Source organism: Phoca vitulina, unplaced genomic scaffold (assembly GCF_004348235.1).
Source record: "Phoca vitulina isolate PV1807 unplaced genomic scaffold, GSC_HSeal_1.0 scaffold2, whole genome shotgun sequence".
NCBI classification, from domain to species: domain Eukaryota; kingdom Metazoa; phylum Chordata; class Mammalia; order Carnivora; family Phocidae; genus Phoca; species Phoca vitulina.
The window spans coordinates 77,935,380-77,951,661 of NW_022589705.1; the positions used below are offsets into that span (position 1 = coordinate 77,935,380).

The 16,282-nt window shown below is 40.7% G+C and overlaps 1 protein-coding gene across 12 annotated transcripts in view; it reads left to right on the forward strand.

The window, feature by feature from the left end:
- PUM1 (pumilio RNA binding family member 1) overlaps positions 1–16,282 on the forward strand; it is a 137,648-nt gene that overhangs the window by 81,285 nt on the left and 40,081 nt on the right. For 7 of the 12 annotated variants that reach the window (XM_032389426.1, XM_032389482.1, XM_032389463.1 and 4 more), the window contains 3 exons: positions 9,655–9,748; positions 10,936–11,052; positions 15,221–15,372. In XM_032389426.1, coding sequence (XP_032245317.1) covers positions 9,655–9,748; positions 10,936–11,052; positions 15,221–15,372 — 363 coding nt within the window. The remainder of the gene's footprint in view (positions 1–9,654; positions 9,749–10,935; positions 11,053–15,220; positions 15,373–16,282) is intronic. The other 5 variants (XM_032389444.1, XM_032389454.1, XM_032389502.1 and 2 more) reach the window with 2 other exon arrangements.

Here is a 16,282-nt window from a genome sequence, read left to right on the forward strand (position 1 = left end):
ATCTACAGTGAAATTATGTGGCTCTTTCTTTTCTTCATGAATCCTTGGAAGACATTATATATGTGCCTTCTGGTTTTAAAGGCATGGCATGATTAACTCTGGGGTTTACTGATCCTTCTGTTTAATTTTTTTAAAGTAAAAAACCAGCTGTCTGAATTATAAAAGGGGGGAAGTAGCTTCCCCATCTTGTCAGGTACCACAAGCTCTCTCTTGTGGCTGAAAGCACTTTGATGGGCCATGAATTTCTGATATTCATTAGTTTTGGACTGGAACATAAATATAAACTTATCTCTAGGCTTGAAAGGTTAAAATCTCATTTTGATAGTTAGGAATTCTACATCTATGGGGGAAATTGGCTTATGGTCTATCCCTTTGTTGTTATAAATAGCTGATTTTAAATGAATTTTGATGTATAAAGCTAACCATTTAATATTAATAAGAATTAATAGCAGTAATAATAACATTAATAAAGTTTACAAAAGGAAATCCCTTTAAGGGATGATGTGATATGTGTGCTCTGGTCATATCAGGTGGATCTATTAGGTTTAATTAACAAACTCTTTTTCTAGAGAGAGTAAATTTTAAGTGTCCGCTACTCTCCCTGTGGTTCCCAATAGATGTGCCATCTCTCTGAAAGGGTGATTTTTGTGCTTTTTCTCTTTTTTCACTGTTTTGCCCCCTTTCAAAGTGAATCCTCAAAACAGCAGTTTTGAGTGAAGCCAGAAATTACCTCAGGTGCTGAAGATAGATTAGACTTCAACTTTGTGCCACATCAGCAAATGTAGGGGACACTGTTACCAAGTAGACTTCAGCTTGCTCAGCTTAGGATAGGAGTGTGGTGGTAATTCTCTGTCTAAATTGAGGTTCGTGAGTGTAGGCTACTTTTTCTTCTTCTTCTTCTTTTTTTTTTTTTTTAAGTAGGCTCCACACTCATTGTGGAGCCCAGTGCGGGACTTGAACTCACAACCCTGAGATCAAGACCTGAGCTGAGATCAAGAGTCACATGCTCAAGTGACATCTCTGTTTACACTCAGGGAGTGTAGGCTACTTCTAATCAGGATTCTTAACCTGGTTATATCAAGAAGTTTTATCTGAATTCTTTCTTTTACTTTGTCTTCTGTGGTCTGAACTTCCATAGCAGCCCCTAGAACTCTGGCCATTTTTGGTGCTTAGCTTCCCATTCCTCATCTAATCGAGTCTAACCCTTTGCTTGTTATTTAAGAAGTGTTTGTCTTCAACCTTTTGTGAAGAAAAATCTGATGCTCTTTCATTGAATTGTTCTTTACTTCATAATCAGAGTTGGGATTTTTTTTTGATGTATTGATCTCTCGTTTCAAACTAATTTTACCAATGTTTTGGGAGGCTGGATAATTATTAGAACTTGAACAGATGTGTCCTTTGGCAAACTCACAAGCAGTTAACATGATTACATCAAAGACAACACCCACTCAGATTTATGAAGCCTGGGATGCCTTCACCACGTATCCCACTTCAGTAATTTTTGAAGCTGAGTGTTATTATTTTGAAAGTTAAACTATTGTTGGTTTTTGGCTTCCCATGAATGTCTTGGTTGTGGTTAACATAGGGGCATTGTTACATAGGTAGACCACAATCACGTGATGTTATCATTGTTGTTTTATCCCGTGGGCCTATAATTCTTGCTTTTCTGAGTAGATTGTTTTACATGGTCATGTAGTGGGCTCCCTGATAGCATGCCCGGGAACTATTGGGCCAAGACTCCTAAGTATTTTCAAGACCCTTAACCTCCCAATGGCTCCTGCATAGAGGTGGGAGTAGCTGTTAAGATGGTAGGATCCTTTTTCTACTGGAAATTGGTGTTTGATCTTACTTTTTATCCCTCCAATATTCCTTACTCTTTTGCTCTACATTGTTTTATTCCCCTTTCCCTTTCTATTATTTTAATTGATTGTCATTCTTGAAGATCCAATGCTTGTTAAGCTTTCTTGATCTCCATGAGTTGCATTATCTGTCTCCTTTGAACTCTAGTGCTTTGTACTTCCCTTAAGAGAAGGAGTCACCATCTTCTGCCTTGTGTATAATTTCTTGTTTAAGAGTCCTTGCTAGATTGTAAGCTCCTTGAGGGTAAGCCCTGGGTCTTGTTCTTCTGTGTCTTCAGACCAAGTTTTCAGGAAGCTTTTTCCATATTCCTATTATAGTATCTCAGAATATCCCCCATTACTAAATACACTTCCCCAAACTGAAATTTGGAACTAGCCTTCTAAGAGGTCTGGAGGCCATTCTTTGAGGCCTAGCTTGTATTCTACTATGCAAGTCCTTTAGATCTAGCCCACTAAGCTTGTGCTCATGTTTGTAACTAGACCTGCACAATATCCAGGAAATTACCTCCTTTTTAGGGTCACAGCCCTCTGTTGCCATCTGATCAAAAAAAAGTATGTAATTCGTTCAAAATCCAATTTTGTTGGTAATTTCAGGGAGATCACAGATTTGTGGACTGTGGATTATAACTTTGTGTTTGCATTTTTTGTTCTCACCTGTAGCTTGGCATATATTTCATGAATGAACTATGGTTCCCCCCTCCCATAGCTCGCGGTTTAGGTATTGTGACTCATTTGGTCATTTCGGTAGTGCAAGGACATGCTTGAAGACAAGTCTAGGACATGCCCATGTCCTAGAACCTTAGACAAGGGAGAGCATACTCTATTCTGGGGAAGGAAGGATTTTTGGAAGAGGTAGATCTTGAGCTGTGCCTTGTAAGACTTGTTTTTTTTTTTTTTTAAAGATTTTATTTATTTATTTGACAGAGAGGACACAGCGAGAGAGGGAACACAAGCAGGGGAGTGGGAGAGGGAGAAGCAGGCTTCCCGCTGAGCAGGGAGCCCGATGCGGGGCTCGATCCCAGGACCCTGGGATCATGACCTGAGCCGAAGGCAGACGCTTAACGACAGCCACCCAGGCGCCCTGTAAGACTTGTTTATACCAGGAAAAGAGTGAAAATTCCACTAGAGGAAATAGTAAAACTTAAAGGCTTACTATGAGAACTTAACAGGTGCACATTCGGTAGATAACGTAGTAGTCATCCTAGGTGGGGGGTGAGGTTGGGAAACGGCGACCTCTGAGGTCGCACAGGCAGGGTTGTGGGTCTTAGCAACTTTGTCATGCTACCTGATTGACAGTGACAAGACAGAAGGAATGACTTAATTACCATGGTTTGGTTTTTTTGTGCTGTTTGTTCAGTAGCAACTGTAGACATTACTTACCCATATTAATCAGTTAATTATTGATGATTGTGTCCTTCCAGAGAGCTGGTTCTACCGGTAGTGAACAGAGCTGGTGCTCATAGTAAGGCCGTCAGACGTGGAATTGAATGGGACAGTTGAGGAACCAAGTGCTGAATTGGTTGGTCAGGAATGCTGTCAGGCCAGGGGAGGGCTTGATGGAGACCAAGGTTGTATAGACCTTCCTTGAAAGACAGATGCAGTGTATATTGCTGCAGTTAAGAGAATAGAGTTGTGGAGATAGAAATGAGCATGGTGTGGTCATCGACTGACAACAGTAGAAGGCACACTTAGAGTGAAATGCAGCTTGCTGCGTTGGGCTGTTGAGTCTAGGTCCCAGAGGCTTGAGAGCCAGGCTTGAGTCCCAGACATGATTAATGATTGTGAGAATTAAACCACAGATCTAGTGTAGTGCGTGTTTTTCTATACATTTCTGCTTTTTTATATTGGCTTTCTTAAATGAGCATCAAAGGCTATCCTTCTCTCTCGCTCTCTTTTTTTAAGTTTTGAGTTACTTGCTATAGTTAATGAGGTAGCTTTATTTGTGATTTCATGATGGGATCTGGTTTGGAAGTTGACAAAATAAATAATTCCTTCTTGTGTCCTATTTCCTTTTTATCAGGATTTTGATTTGGTTTCATAAAACTGTTAGTATCAACTTCTATTGAGATACATAGTATAGAGCAGCCTGCAAATACAGGAAAGGTAATTTTCATTTAGTTCATCACAAACATAATGGTACTTAGGGATACTTTGGGTTTTGGATAGTTAAGTTACTTGTTTATCATAAATTTAACCTAAGATTTATTTAAAGCAAGGATTCCTTTTTTTGTGCCATGAACCCTTAGCAGTTTGATGAGATCTATGGGCTGAATTTTGTGAATGATGTATAGTATAAGTAGTTTACAAAAGAAGCAGTTATACAGAAATAGTTACAGAAATATTTAACAAATTGAATATGTATCTGCTTTATCAAACAATGCATGCAGCAGAAGTAGGCGTACCTAGTGATCATGATGAGGATAAACATGACTTTGGGATGTCTAATAGTTGTAAAGGAACATGAAAATGTATCTGACTTTTTGAGAGGGGCTGGGAGGAGCAGAGGAAGAGGGAGAGAGAATCTTAAGCGGGCTCCACATCCAGCGCTGCAGCCAGACGCAGGGCTGGTCTCACAACTCTGAGATCACAACCTGAACCGAAATCAAGAGTTGGATGCTTAACCAAGCCACCCAGGCGCCCCATATGTGACTTCTCTTGGTGATTAAGTCACAAGTGTATAGCTAAGGTTAATGTGGTTTATTGTCTACAATCATAATTGAAGGCATGCTAAATTTCATGAAAATAAGGATAATTTTACTATCCCAAGTATGAAGATCTGGGGTTTAAGTACCCGTAATCTAGGGCGCTTTGAAATGTTCATTGATATCTCTGGAGTATTCTCCTTCTTTCCCTCACTTTCCCTCCATTGTCTTCTTAATTCTGGACAGTGAACAGTGAGCATTAGAAACAGTGCACAGTTCATAATAATGTGAACCATTTTGTTTTATGGTACATGAGTGATCTTCTTTATTTTAATGAAGAGCCATACAATTATTTATATTTCCCCTAAATATATTTTATAAAGTTACTGCTAGATTTCATTATATTACAATTATATGTAGCAGAAATCAAAGCCAGGATTCCATCTTTATAGATTAATCAGGTTAATTGTTGATGCTGTTTATTTAGAATTCAGTTAATCTAAAAATAGCCTAATGTAGCATGTTGTACAAAATTGCATACTGATGTACTAAAACTCTCACTTGTTAAGCATGAATTTTAGCAAAGAAACAGTACTCCAAAAATCATAATGGAAGTACAGATTCATTCCCTCACAGCTCTAGACAGATAGGAGAGGAAGTGGCACACAATGCTTTTAAAAGTGTGGTAGTGATTAGATGTCATTCTTCTGAAGCCAAGTTTGTGCAGTTTTAATATAGGTCTTTAATATTCTTGGCTTTCCTTTCAATTGACAAGTGAGAGGAAGATTATTTTATCAGTGTCATGTATAGGCACTGTTAAAATGCTGACTTTAGCTAGCGGTTGGGTCAGTTGAAGCTTACCTTTATTGTTCTTTGACTTCGGTGAAATTTTATGATTTTCCTCAAAAGTACTTAATTACTTGGTTAGAAGGACATGGTCGTTGTTCAAATAACCTGGTTGAAAATGAGCTTTGATCTGGAAGCTTCAGACAGTAGCAGACTTTCACATATTTCATGTACTAAAGACTGGTTGCCATGATCAACTTTTTTTTTTTTTAAAGATTATAGTCCCACCATAGATGTAATAATACCTTAAGTGTTTTGAAGATCTTTTCTCTGTGAACCCTTACAACATCCCCATGGGATAGGGCAGGTACTACATTTTTACAGATAAGAAAATTAAGACCTCATGAAGCTAAGAAAGTTATTGAAGGTCATATACTCCAAGCTGTGGGAACGTCTGTGTTCTGGTGTCTAGCTCTGGGCTCTGTCCTGGGGACCTAGTACTAGAAACACAAAGCCTTTTGATAATGTGGGGATGTCTCACCTGCAAATTCAGTTCCATTTGTGGTTTTCTCTTCATGGAGTATATGGTCAAGCATATTCCTCCACAACAAAACAAAAAAGGTTTTTCTTCCTTCCCTATTACCTTTGTGCCCTGTTGACAGCAGTTGGTGCTCATGAACTCATTGGGATTTTTAACATTAACATTCACTGCAAGGAGTTTTGCCCTCTGCTTTCCTCATCCTGAGCTGCCTTGTTGGGGGAGGAGTTGTAAGAGGTGACTCACAAAAGGGCCGTGTCTGTATGGGGGTACTCCCCCCATTCATCAGAAAGAACACACATGAAGGACTGTTCCTAGCATGTGTTTTACGTGTGTTAATTTTAATACTTCCAGCAACCTTATGTGTTAGACATGTCTTAATTGTCCCTAGTCGAGAGAGGAGGAGAGTGAGTCACAGAGAGGTTATCTTTGCCCCATGTCACGTAGTCTGTGTTGGAGCTAAGATATGAATCCAGGCTTTCTGGCCCCAGAGTCTGTGCTCTTATCCCCTGTCCACTGTGTATATAGCTTTAAAAATTGGTCAGAAGCCATGGCTGGTGGGACATTTTATTTTGGTGGGGGAGGGGGATAGTCTTTCACATACATCAGCTCCATATTTAGGTATTACTCCACATTCTGAAAATTCAGCAACTGTTTTTATGCCAACAGGTATTATTGATAACGTAGTAACACTAGTAGCTGTCTTTATCACTTAGCACTATACTGGGGGTTTTTGACTGCCCCTTTCTGGAATAAAAACCCTGCAGGCTATCTTTTGTAAAGTCATGTAGTGACAGAGAAGGGAGTCAAATCAGCTTGCTTGTGTAGTTCCCAGATTATACCTTCAGTGTTTCTTATTAGGAACCTCGATGAACTTGAAATAGTTGATATATTTTCCCTTGCATTCAGTCTCTTGAACAACTTAAGAATTCAACCCAAGTACATTGTAATCAGTAGTGGCACATTTATCATTATACCACCCTTAAAACCAGTGTTCTCTCCAAATCTCACAGTATTGTTTCTCAGTTACCTTTGGCTTGCTTTCGAAAATGATGAAAATGTTAACAGAGCTCAGTGCTTTGCCCAGCAGATGGCATTTGTATGAGTTTTTCAGGATCCTTTGGAATCCATTACTTGCCAATTACCCAATTTTGTTTTGAATACCCTGTATTTCCAGTTAATATTGGACCATTTACATAAAGAGAATGTGCCAGAATTGCTGTAATCTATGCTATAATCAAATCTGCTTGCTGTAGATGATAATTTACTTTTGTTAATTGTTTACTGCAAAATGCACTCAAGAAAACAGCTCCTTCTCTATTCACCATAATCACTGCGATATCAGTCAACTCTCAAACACAGAATATGTGGGAGCTCTTGTAGGACCTGTATGTTTTTAGTTAAAAGTAATAGTTTCTACTTCTCAAAGTGTGGTGAAGTGGTGCTAAGAACCACAAACTAATGTTGTGCAGGATGGTTGGTATTAACACACACTGGATATATATGGCTGTAGTACACGTATATTTAAGGAGTTATACGCCATGTTAAAAACCTGTGAAGTGGGGATAAGTCGGATGGCATGACAGTGAGTACTGTTTTTGGTTAATAAGATCACTTCAAGAGTTCTATTCTGAACACACCGTCTTTATTTCCCTGGTTCCATGTCATAGCGCCTCGCTAATAGGTGCTCAAAAAATGTTGAATGAATTATTTTGTTTGTAGCAGGGCAAAGAAGTGTAGAGGGAAGAGGCTAGCATGAGCAGTGTCTGAGATGTTAAATATTTCAAAAGGTTTGAGGCTAGGAAAATTCCAGAGACCCATTGAAGACACAGTAGATACCTAGTGAAACTATGAGGTATTTTTACAACGTTGGAAAAAACTTAGAACTTTCCACTATTTTACGGTAATGTTTTCTCCCTCCTGGCTGCCCCTCTTGGGTGAGCTGCTTCCTGTTGGTAGGAATACTGTGGGACACTGTCCTTTAGGTAAGACAGACACGTGAAAAACAACTTGGAAAAATCACAAGATCACAGTTACCCAATAGTACTGATTGGCTCCCTTCCTGGAGCAAAAAGTTGGTGTTTTTTTTTGTTTTTTGTTTTTAAAGATTTTATTTATTCATTTGAGACACAGAGATACAGAGAGAGAGAGAGAAAGCATGAGCAGGGAGAGAGGCAGAGGGAGAGGGAGAAGCAGGCTCCTCGCCGAGCCAGGAGCCCGATGCGGGGCTCGATCCCAGGACCCCGGGATCGTGACCTGAGCTGAAGGCAGACGCTGAACCATCTGAGCCACCCAGGCGCCCCCAAAAAGTTGTTTTGATAGGTTTGTCTATAAATCCCAGTACTGCTTTTGAAGACTTGATATTTAATCATTGCCCATAAAGGAGTACTTGTCTTTTTACCAGCATCATAATGAAGTTTCTTTTTTCTATAACCTTTGAAAATAAAACTCTAAAAGTATTTTTGAAATCTGTACAGGGTTACTTTGATTTCCTTTCATACTGTAAAGGCAAAGGCTAATTTTACTCTGGTTTTTAGAAAGATGAATATTTACAAAGAGAGGTAACAGGTGACGTTGGTTAGTATATTTGAAATATTCACCTTTTTTTCTTTTTATTTAAAATCTGCCTACTTGTATAAAGTCTCTCCACCACCTAAGATCGCATTACAAGTCCAGCTCTGACGATAATTAAGCTGAATTGGTGGGATGACATTATGTCTTAATGTCTAAAACAGTCAGGTCTCTTTATGAGGAAATCTGTTATTTAAGATCCATTTAAGATCCTCCAGTGATGGCAGCTGAGCTATTGAAAACTGTAGAAAGAGCAGGTAGGGAGGTTGAGGGTACTTTCTAGGGAGGTGCCTTCAGTAAGCTCTCTGTCTGACCTTAGCAAATGAAGACGTTTTCAGTATGACTCCCTGGAAGGTGGCATGTCAAGGCAATCGAGGACCCCCTTTCTTTGCACCAGTACTATTCATGCTAAAGTGTGTCCCCATCTTATGCAGTGTTGCATCCCTAGTCCCTTGCACAGTGCCTAGCAGGTATTACTGGTTTCATAATATTTGTAGGATGAATGAGTGAATGATTGACCTTGTATTAAGATAGAATTTTAGCATATTCTTAGTGTCAGGACCTTTGCATTCCTATCCTGGTCTTGTGAATTCAGAAGTGTGCTAGGTCTGAGCTCAAAATCCAGGTTTTTTTTAGTAGCAGCTGTATTTCTGTTGTTTGAGTTCCTACACATAAAGAATAGGTATCCTAGGAAACTGGAGGGCTCCCAAAAGTTGGCAGCTGTCTAATTTATTCATTATGATAAGCCACTAGTTGAGGAAGGTATCCAGTATCATTTCCCTGGAAGAGGCAGCCAGAGAACGAAATGAACTTTTCATTTTCCTTTCCAAAGTGTTTGTGGGGTTCTCGAAAGAGCCGAAGAGAGGTAACAGCATTAGGGCTAATGTGATGTGGCTCATTTTGTAGTAGATTTAATTTTGAGTGTGCTTTGGATCAGGCAGGACCCTCAGACCTGTTGACGGCTGTTAGAGCATTTGTATGATTGCTTGTGGTTCAGGGGACATCAGGCTAACCTGGGAGGGTAGTGGGCAGCACGTGGGGACCGGGTGCACCAACTTGAGGTAAAGAAGGAGAGGGAAAACCCTACTGTGAAGTTTCACGGTGCCATCAAAATGGGAATGGAGTAGAGCAGGAGAACATTTTTGTTGAAAAATGTCATTCCTGAACAAGGGTTTGTAGAAATTTCTGTTCAGAGAGGTTTTAAAATTATTTCACGAGACAGTTTCTCTAACCTCATCACGTCTTTTTCCTACTTCAGCTGTTCCAAAGGCCTAGCGCCCTTGCTGTCCAGCAGCTGACAGCTGCCCAGCAGCAGCAGTACGCCCTGGCAGCGGCTCATCAGCCCCACATCGGTAAGTGCGTGAGTGTGCGGCGCATGCCCCGAGCTGAGCGCGCCAGCTGCCGCGAAACCCGGTAGCGCAGAGTGGTTATAATCAAGTCCAGGCAGATCCCTCAGAGTAGATGGCCTCTTCCTCTTGTCCTGCTGTCTTTTGCCACATTCTTCATTTTTGGCAACCTTCTAGACTTCAGTTCATAAGATTTCTTAGTGTCCCGGTATTGGTCTGCCTCCGCTGTTGTAGGATTTAAAGTAACTACGGTAGGGACTAGCATCAACTCTGTTGGTAAGGTTGGATGAAATTGATGGCATAAGAATAGTTTTGCTCTTGTTAGGGTTGCCTCGACTGTGAATGTATCAACTTCTCATCTTACTAAGTAGCAGGTAGTATGTGTAAATCCATTCTCCAGGCCGCATATATTGAGGATCTGAAAAAGTATTCTCATTTAATTACTGGTTTTTAAAGTAGCTTTGCCCTTTTCCTATAGCACGTGTTAATATTTTGGTGTACATATTTTGTCTTACTGCCTAGACCTTCCCCCCCCGGACCTTTTTAAGGTCTCTTTGAAACAAAGTGCTGTGTGTGTAAACAAGTACGTGTAGAATTTTTTTTTTTTTTTTTTTTGATGTGTCAAAATGATACGGGTCAATAGAAAGGAGATCGCTAATCATAGATTGTGGTATACTGTGGAAGAAAAGATGTGCTTCCAACCTAAATGTATTAAGGCTAGGCATAATGGCTTTTGCCTAGGTCTGGTTTAATTTATAATTGAAGATGCTAGTGTTTATAAATACCTATACATTTTCTTTGAGAAAAACTGTTTGGAAAATTGTTTTAAATGGAGATAAATTCTTCCTTCCATCCCATTACAAAGTCTTTTAAGTTGCTTTATTTTAGCCTGCCATAATTTTAATAGTCCTTGAGAAATTGTGCTGAATTTAAAACTGCCTCACGGTTTAAATTGTTAGCAAAGATAAACAAAAAACAAAACAAAACAAAACAAAACGACAAAAAGAAAGACAACAGATAAATGTTACCCTGATCTTTAGTATAGGGATTATTTTATCTTTTTAAAAGTCCTCTTTCCTCTCAACCTATCCTGTCTTGTCTTTTTTCTTTTTTTCCTCACCTGCAGTGAGTAGCCAAATTGTGTAGGTATTTGGTAGGGCTGCAGTTCTAGTTGGGTTTGTTTTTACTGACAGGTGTGTTTTCAGCAGGTTTAGCGCCCGCTGCGTTTGTCCCCAATCCATACATCATCAGCGCTGCTCCCCCGGGGACGGACCCCTACACAGCTGGACTGGCTGCAGCGGCGACACTAGGTGAGGTGTTCTTCTGCATGCGGGACTTTATCCCCTGTTAAAAAGTCGTGGGGGCTGGCATGCATTCTTTGTACTCTGTCCTGAATCCAGGTCTCCGGTGGAGATTTTTCTCCTGGTTTCCAGTGTCCTCTCCCTGTTTGGATAGCTCTCCTTAGCTGTAACCTCAGACTCGAACATATCCAAAGGCAAATTCATGAGCTGCCTCCTGTATGGGTATTTGTGATCCACGAAACCACCAAGTTGCTTGTAGATAGTTGGGGAATTTATCCCCTTTCCTAGGTCTTCCTACTACCTGTAGTCTGCCACAGTGCAGGTCCTTATACTCTTTACCTAGGCTTTGGCACCTGTTCTCACTTATGTATTCCTAATTTCCTTACCCCTCCCCTCCAGTGTTCTCGAAAACTGTTTTAAACATGGATCTTACCTTTTCACCTTTCTGCTTTAAACCATCACCAGTTTCTTTTCTTTCTCTCTTTTTTTTCCCTCCTCATGCTGTATTATCTTTAATAAACCCGCAGCACCAGTGTCATCTGCCATTTGGTGTTTTCTCGGTGAAGAAGCCCGTCACCAATTTCTGTCTTATCCACCCAAACCATAGATCAGACATGGCTGATTATTCCATCCTAATTGGGTGGTGGTGTGCTGTTCCTTGGATCGCTATTTTTAAGGAGCTGCCATGGCATACTGAGGATTAGTGAGGATTGGGACCCACTCTGATCTCTCTATGACTTGTATATAGATGTCTCTGCATGCATACCACTTTCTCCCCCTCCAGATTGGCTGTCACTGGCTCACACCATACATTCTAGCAGTGCTAAACTGGTTTGAGCTTGCTGCGGGCACCACACCTGCTGAGGCCTCTTCAGTCCTCCGTAGTAAACTCTTCCCATTCTTCTCCTGGGGATCTCCTTAGCTGGCATTGTCACCACCTAGAAACCCTTCCTTTGCTGACTCCCCTGTTCTTTCTCTGTTACTTACTTTTACTTTGTATTTATTTGCTTGTGGATGTATACATGAGTGGTTTGTTTCCCCTTGAGATTGAGCTCTTTCAAAAGCAGGCCTTTCTGTTACTTGACTCTGGAGCACAGTTGCTGGCGCCATAATGGACTCACACATGTCTGGTAGATTGAATTCAACGTTAGGACAAAGTCAGTGTCTTCCAAAGTAAAAATTCTCTGGGAACAGATCCCTCCAAGTCATGTTAATCATAATTAAATATTATTATTGTAAGATTTTACTTACTGTTATATAGCATGCGATTTGCCATTGTGAACTCAGATGCAGTATAGAATTTCTTACTATTTTCTTTAGCATTATTCACATTTTGGCATGCGTTGTGATGGGAGTGTATGTAGTATAGTTCCTCTGTCCCCCTTGCCTTTGAGGGAGATAGAAAGCTCTTCCTGGCAGAATGATCTTTGCTAACCATCTTTAATATTGATTCAGCCCTTATTAACTATTTGCCAAGCATTGTGCTGAGTGCTTTTCTTTCATGAGTTGTTGGATGATTTATTTTTTTTAAGATTTTATTTATTTAATTTCAGAGAGAGAGCGAGAGCGAGAGTGCACGTGTGTGAGCGGGGGTAGCGGCGGGCGGAGGGGGGGAATCTCAAGCAGACTTCACGCTGAGCATGGAGTCCGATGCGGGGCTCGATCCCATGACCCTGAGATCACAACCTGAGCTGAAACTAAGAGTTGGATGCTTAACCGACAGAGTCATCTAGGTGCTCTGGATGTTGATTTTACAGATTAGGAATTTGGAACTCAGCTGTCTTTTTTCGAGGTCACACTACTTAAATACTACAGAGTTGGGGTTTGAACCAGGTCTATCTCAGAGTCCATGCATGCACTTCACTATAGTGTACAATGCCCACACTATCTTGAATTATCTTTTCTCTTTCTTTTCTCTGCTGACTTACTATATGTTATTTAAAACAACTATCTTAGGGACAACACACTTGTCCTCACTGAAATCATAGTTTGGTGACGAGAGTGTTGCTTTTTGTACCTACCCATCAGCTGAGCCAGACTGAAAAAGACTTCAGGGCTTTCACACAGAACCAGAAATGTTAACCACCCAAACTATGAAATTGCATATGCTTGTGGGGTGTGCATCACAAAGGAATTGGAGCAGGCATCCTGATGAGCCAAGCTCCATTGATCATGCATCCCGGGGGGTATTTTCCTAACTGCAGTCAGAGGCCATGTGAGCAGGGAAAGTAGTAGAAATGCTAGTTGAGAAAATTGAAGAGGATTATATAAATATTTATGGTAACAGCAGTCTGTGCAGCTGAGGGTTTTATTGTTGACATGTGGCAGAGCCTTGAGATTGTCATTGCAGGTTACAATCCAGCCTTTCCCCATCGATGTGGCAACATCCTCACCCTTATCATACCCATTCGCAGGTGAGGAAACTAGGGCATAGGTTAAGTCTCCATTGTGTTGTTGTCTCTTCCATTCTCTTCTGTAAATGCCCAAGACCACCCTACTTTGTAAACACTAGTCAGGTGGGTTTGGGGGCTCCCTACTCTCTAACTTGGAGGTATGGTTCTTAGGCCCTTCAGGTTCTGAGGAGTTAAAAGATTTTTACCCCTTTGCTTATTATAAAAAAAATAGCTCCTACTATAACCTAGGTTCTCTAAGCAGCATGTTTATTTTACATCCAGATGTAGTATTTCACAGTGGGTAATCTTATAAACAGAGCTGCTTGATCTTGGCTAATAGGCCCACAGGGGCAGAAAATACCAAATCAGAAATGTCAGAGCAGTACTGGGCAGTGATGTAATTTGACTTACTTGTATCTTAGAAGCTTAAAACTGGGAAACAAAACATATGTTCCAATTAATTTTGACTTAATGAAATCTGTGTTTCTTTTTTTTTAAAGATTTTATTTATTTATTTGATAGAGAGCACAAGCAGGGGGAGTAGCGGCAGGCAGAGGGAGAAGCAGGTTCCCTGTTGAGCAAGGAGCCCGATGCAGGGCTCGATCCCAGGACCCTGGGATCATGACCTGAGCTGAAAGCAGACGCTTAACTGACTGAGCCACCCAGGCACCCCGAAATCTATGTTTCTGCAGGATTAGCTACCATGTCAGAATAGACACATTCGAAATAGCTCTTTGGAACTCTATCTATATTCAGTCAAGTTGCAGATATTTTAAACTCTGTGTTTCAAGAAACTTTTGATTGGGGGATGTGTTTCAGCAGATCTGAGGAGCTTGTCTTGGTTGGCAAAATGAAGCCTTGGTGTTTCTTGCTGCCATCTTCAGAGAATTCTGTGGTGTAGATTTCTGCCACACCCAGGCTGCGGTCTGCATGGCTGTGTTAGCTCTGTGTTGCATACTGCGTACGGCAGACACTGTAGCGGGAGCCTGTTGCCAAAGGTGAACAGATCATTGAGATTGAAGCAGAGTGCTTGGTTTTGTTTAGGACACTCAGCAGGTCTGTAAGGTTTTGTTTGTTTGTTTTCAACATTGACTTAAATTCAAAATTTCATATATCAATGTCTGAATGTAGTTGTGTTGAATGACTTCCAACACAGAAATAGGAGAACCAAGCCTCTTAGAAATTGAGCAGTGGAGGTTCGGTGGAGTGTCTGGGTTATGTCGTTGAAGACTGATGGATTTTCCTGCTTCAGGAGTTAATGAAGCACCAGGGCCCCTGTCCCTGTCAGTCATTTCAGGTGCCATCCTTACCATTGAGAGCAGGGCACAGCTTAATCTTTTATTCTCTTCCTTCACTTGATGCACACAGACTTGCCATTTATTTCCCTTCAGACAACAAACTGTGTTTCTGTCTGTCCCATGTCCTTTCTTTCTCAGGGGAAGCACAGGCCTTTTGCCTTCTTCCTGCCAAGGCCAGTTCTTCTGTTCTTAAACCCATCCCTTCCAACTTCAATCAGTTATTCTCCCTTTTGTGATATCTTTGGTGTTTTGTCCTTCACTAGCTTCTTCATCTAGGCCTGGAGTAAATTAGTGACTTCAGAAGACTTTCATAAAAATATAAAAATATGTTCTATTTTTCAAAAACAGAATTCATGATCAGTTAGAACGAATCAATATATCCTTACTATTTTACTGTAGGATCTGCTGAGTCCGATGTAGCCTTCGGAAACCCTGAGATGATTCTGACTAGTGTAAACTTGTCTTCTTTTCTCTCGCTATTTTTAGGCCCGGCTGTGGTCCCTCACCAGTATTATGGAGTCACTCCCTGGGGAGTCTACCCTGCCAGTCTTTTCCAGCAGCAAGCGGCTGCCGCCGCGGCAGCAACTAATTCTGCGAATCAGCAGACTACCCCACAGGCTCAGCAAGGCCAGCAGCAGGTAAATGTAAACAGAATTTACCCCCTCTAAGTGTGAATTTTAGTAATCGTGTATCATTAAAAGGTAATGCTGCTCCTGATAGAGAAATGCTGTGGATCGGCGAGTTCCCACTGTGTGTGTTACCTGAGTTCAGGCTGAGACTTAACGGGGCTTACCGAATGCCTTTTATGATCAGGTTCTTGGTCTGCATACCTAGGTAAGATCATGAGATTGTGTAGGGGCAAAGCACGTAGAGGATCATCCACTTAAGGGTACATGGTTAGCAAGTGGCAAACGAGTACTCATACTGCTAGTAAGAGCTACTTTTCTGCCATAACTACGGGATGCCGTCGCTGCTTTCCAAACACTGGTCTCAGATCACCTCTGCCTCTCCCGCAGGCAGCTTGCCACGGACGGGGAGGCTCGTTCTCCAGACTGCTTATTGAGAACATCAGCTGAACTGGATATAAATCTTTAAACCTATTACGTCTCTTTTAATTTAGAGCTTTTTAATGAGTTGGGAAAGAATAATGAACTACAAAACTAAGTATGCCCTTTTATTTTGAATAGGCCATTTTCTCCTTCTTACTAGAAGAATACCTGTTTATTGCTGAAAATTATGGTGAATTGGAAAACTCAAAGGAAAAAAATCCTCATGTCAGGATAAAACAAAATTAATGGGTGGTATTTGTCGTTCTAGCTTTATTTTTCAGTTTCTGATAAAATCGGGGTTATGCTGTCCAATGGTTTTGAGTTTCTACAGTTTTTATAGTTTTCCATGTTATTTAGTGCTTTTTAGAAATATTTACTGGCTATCTTTAAATCTGTCAGAGTATCCCATATTTTATTTTCACCAGCTTACTATTATTTGATATTTAATTTAGCAACATTTTGATGTTATAAATGACTGATAGCCTTTACATAAATGTAT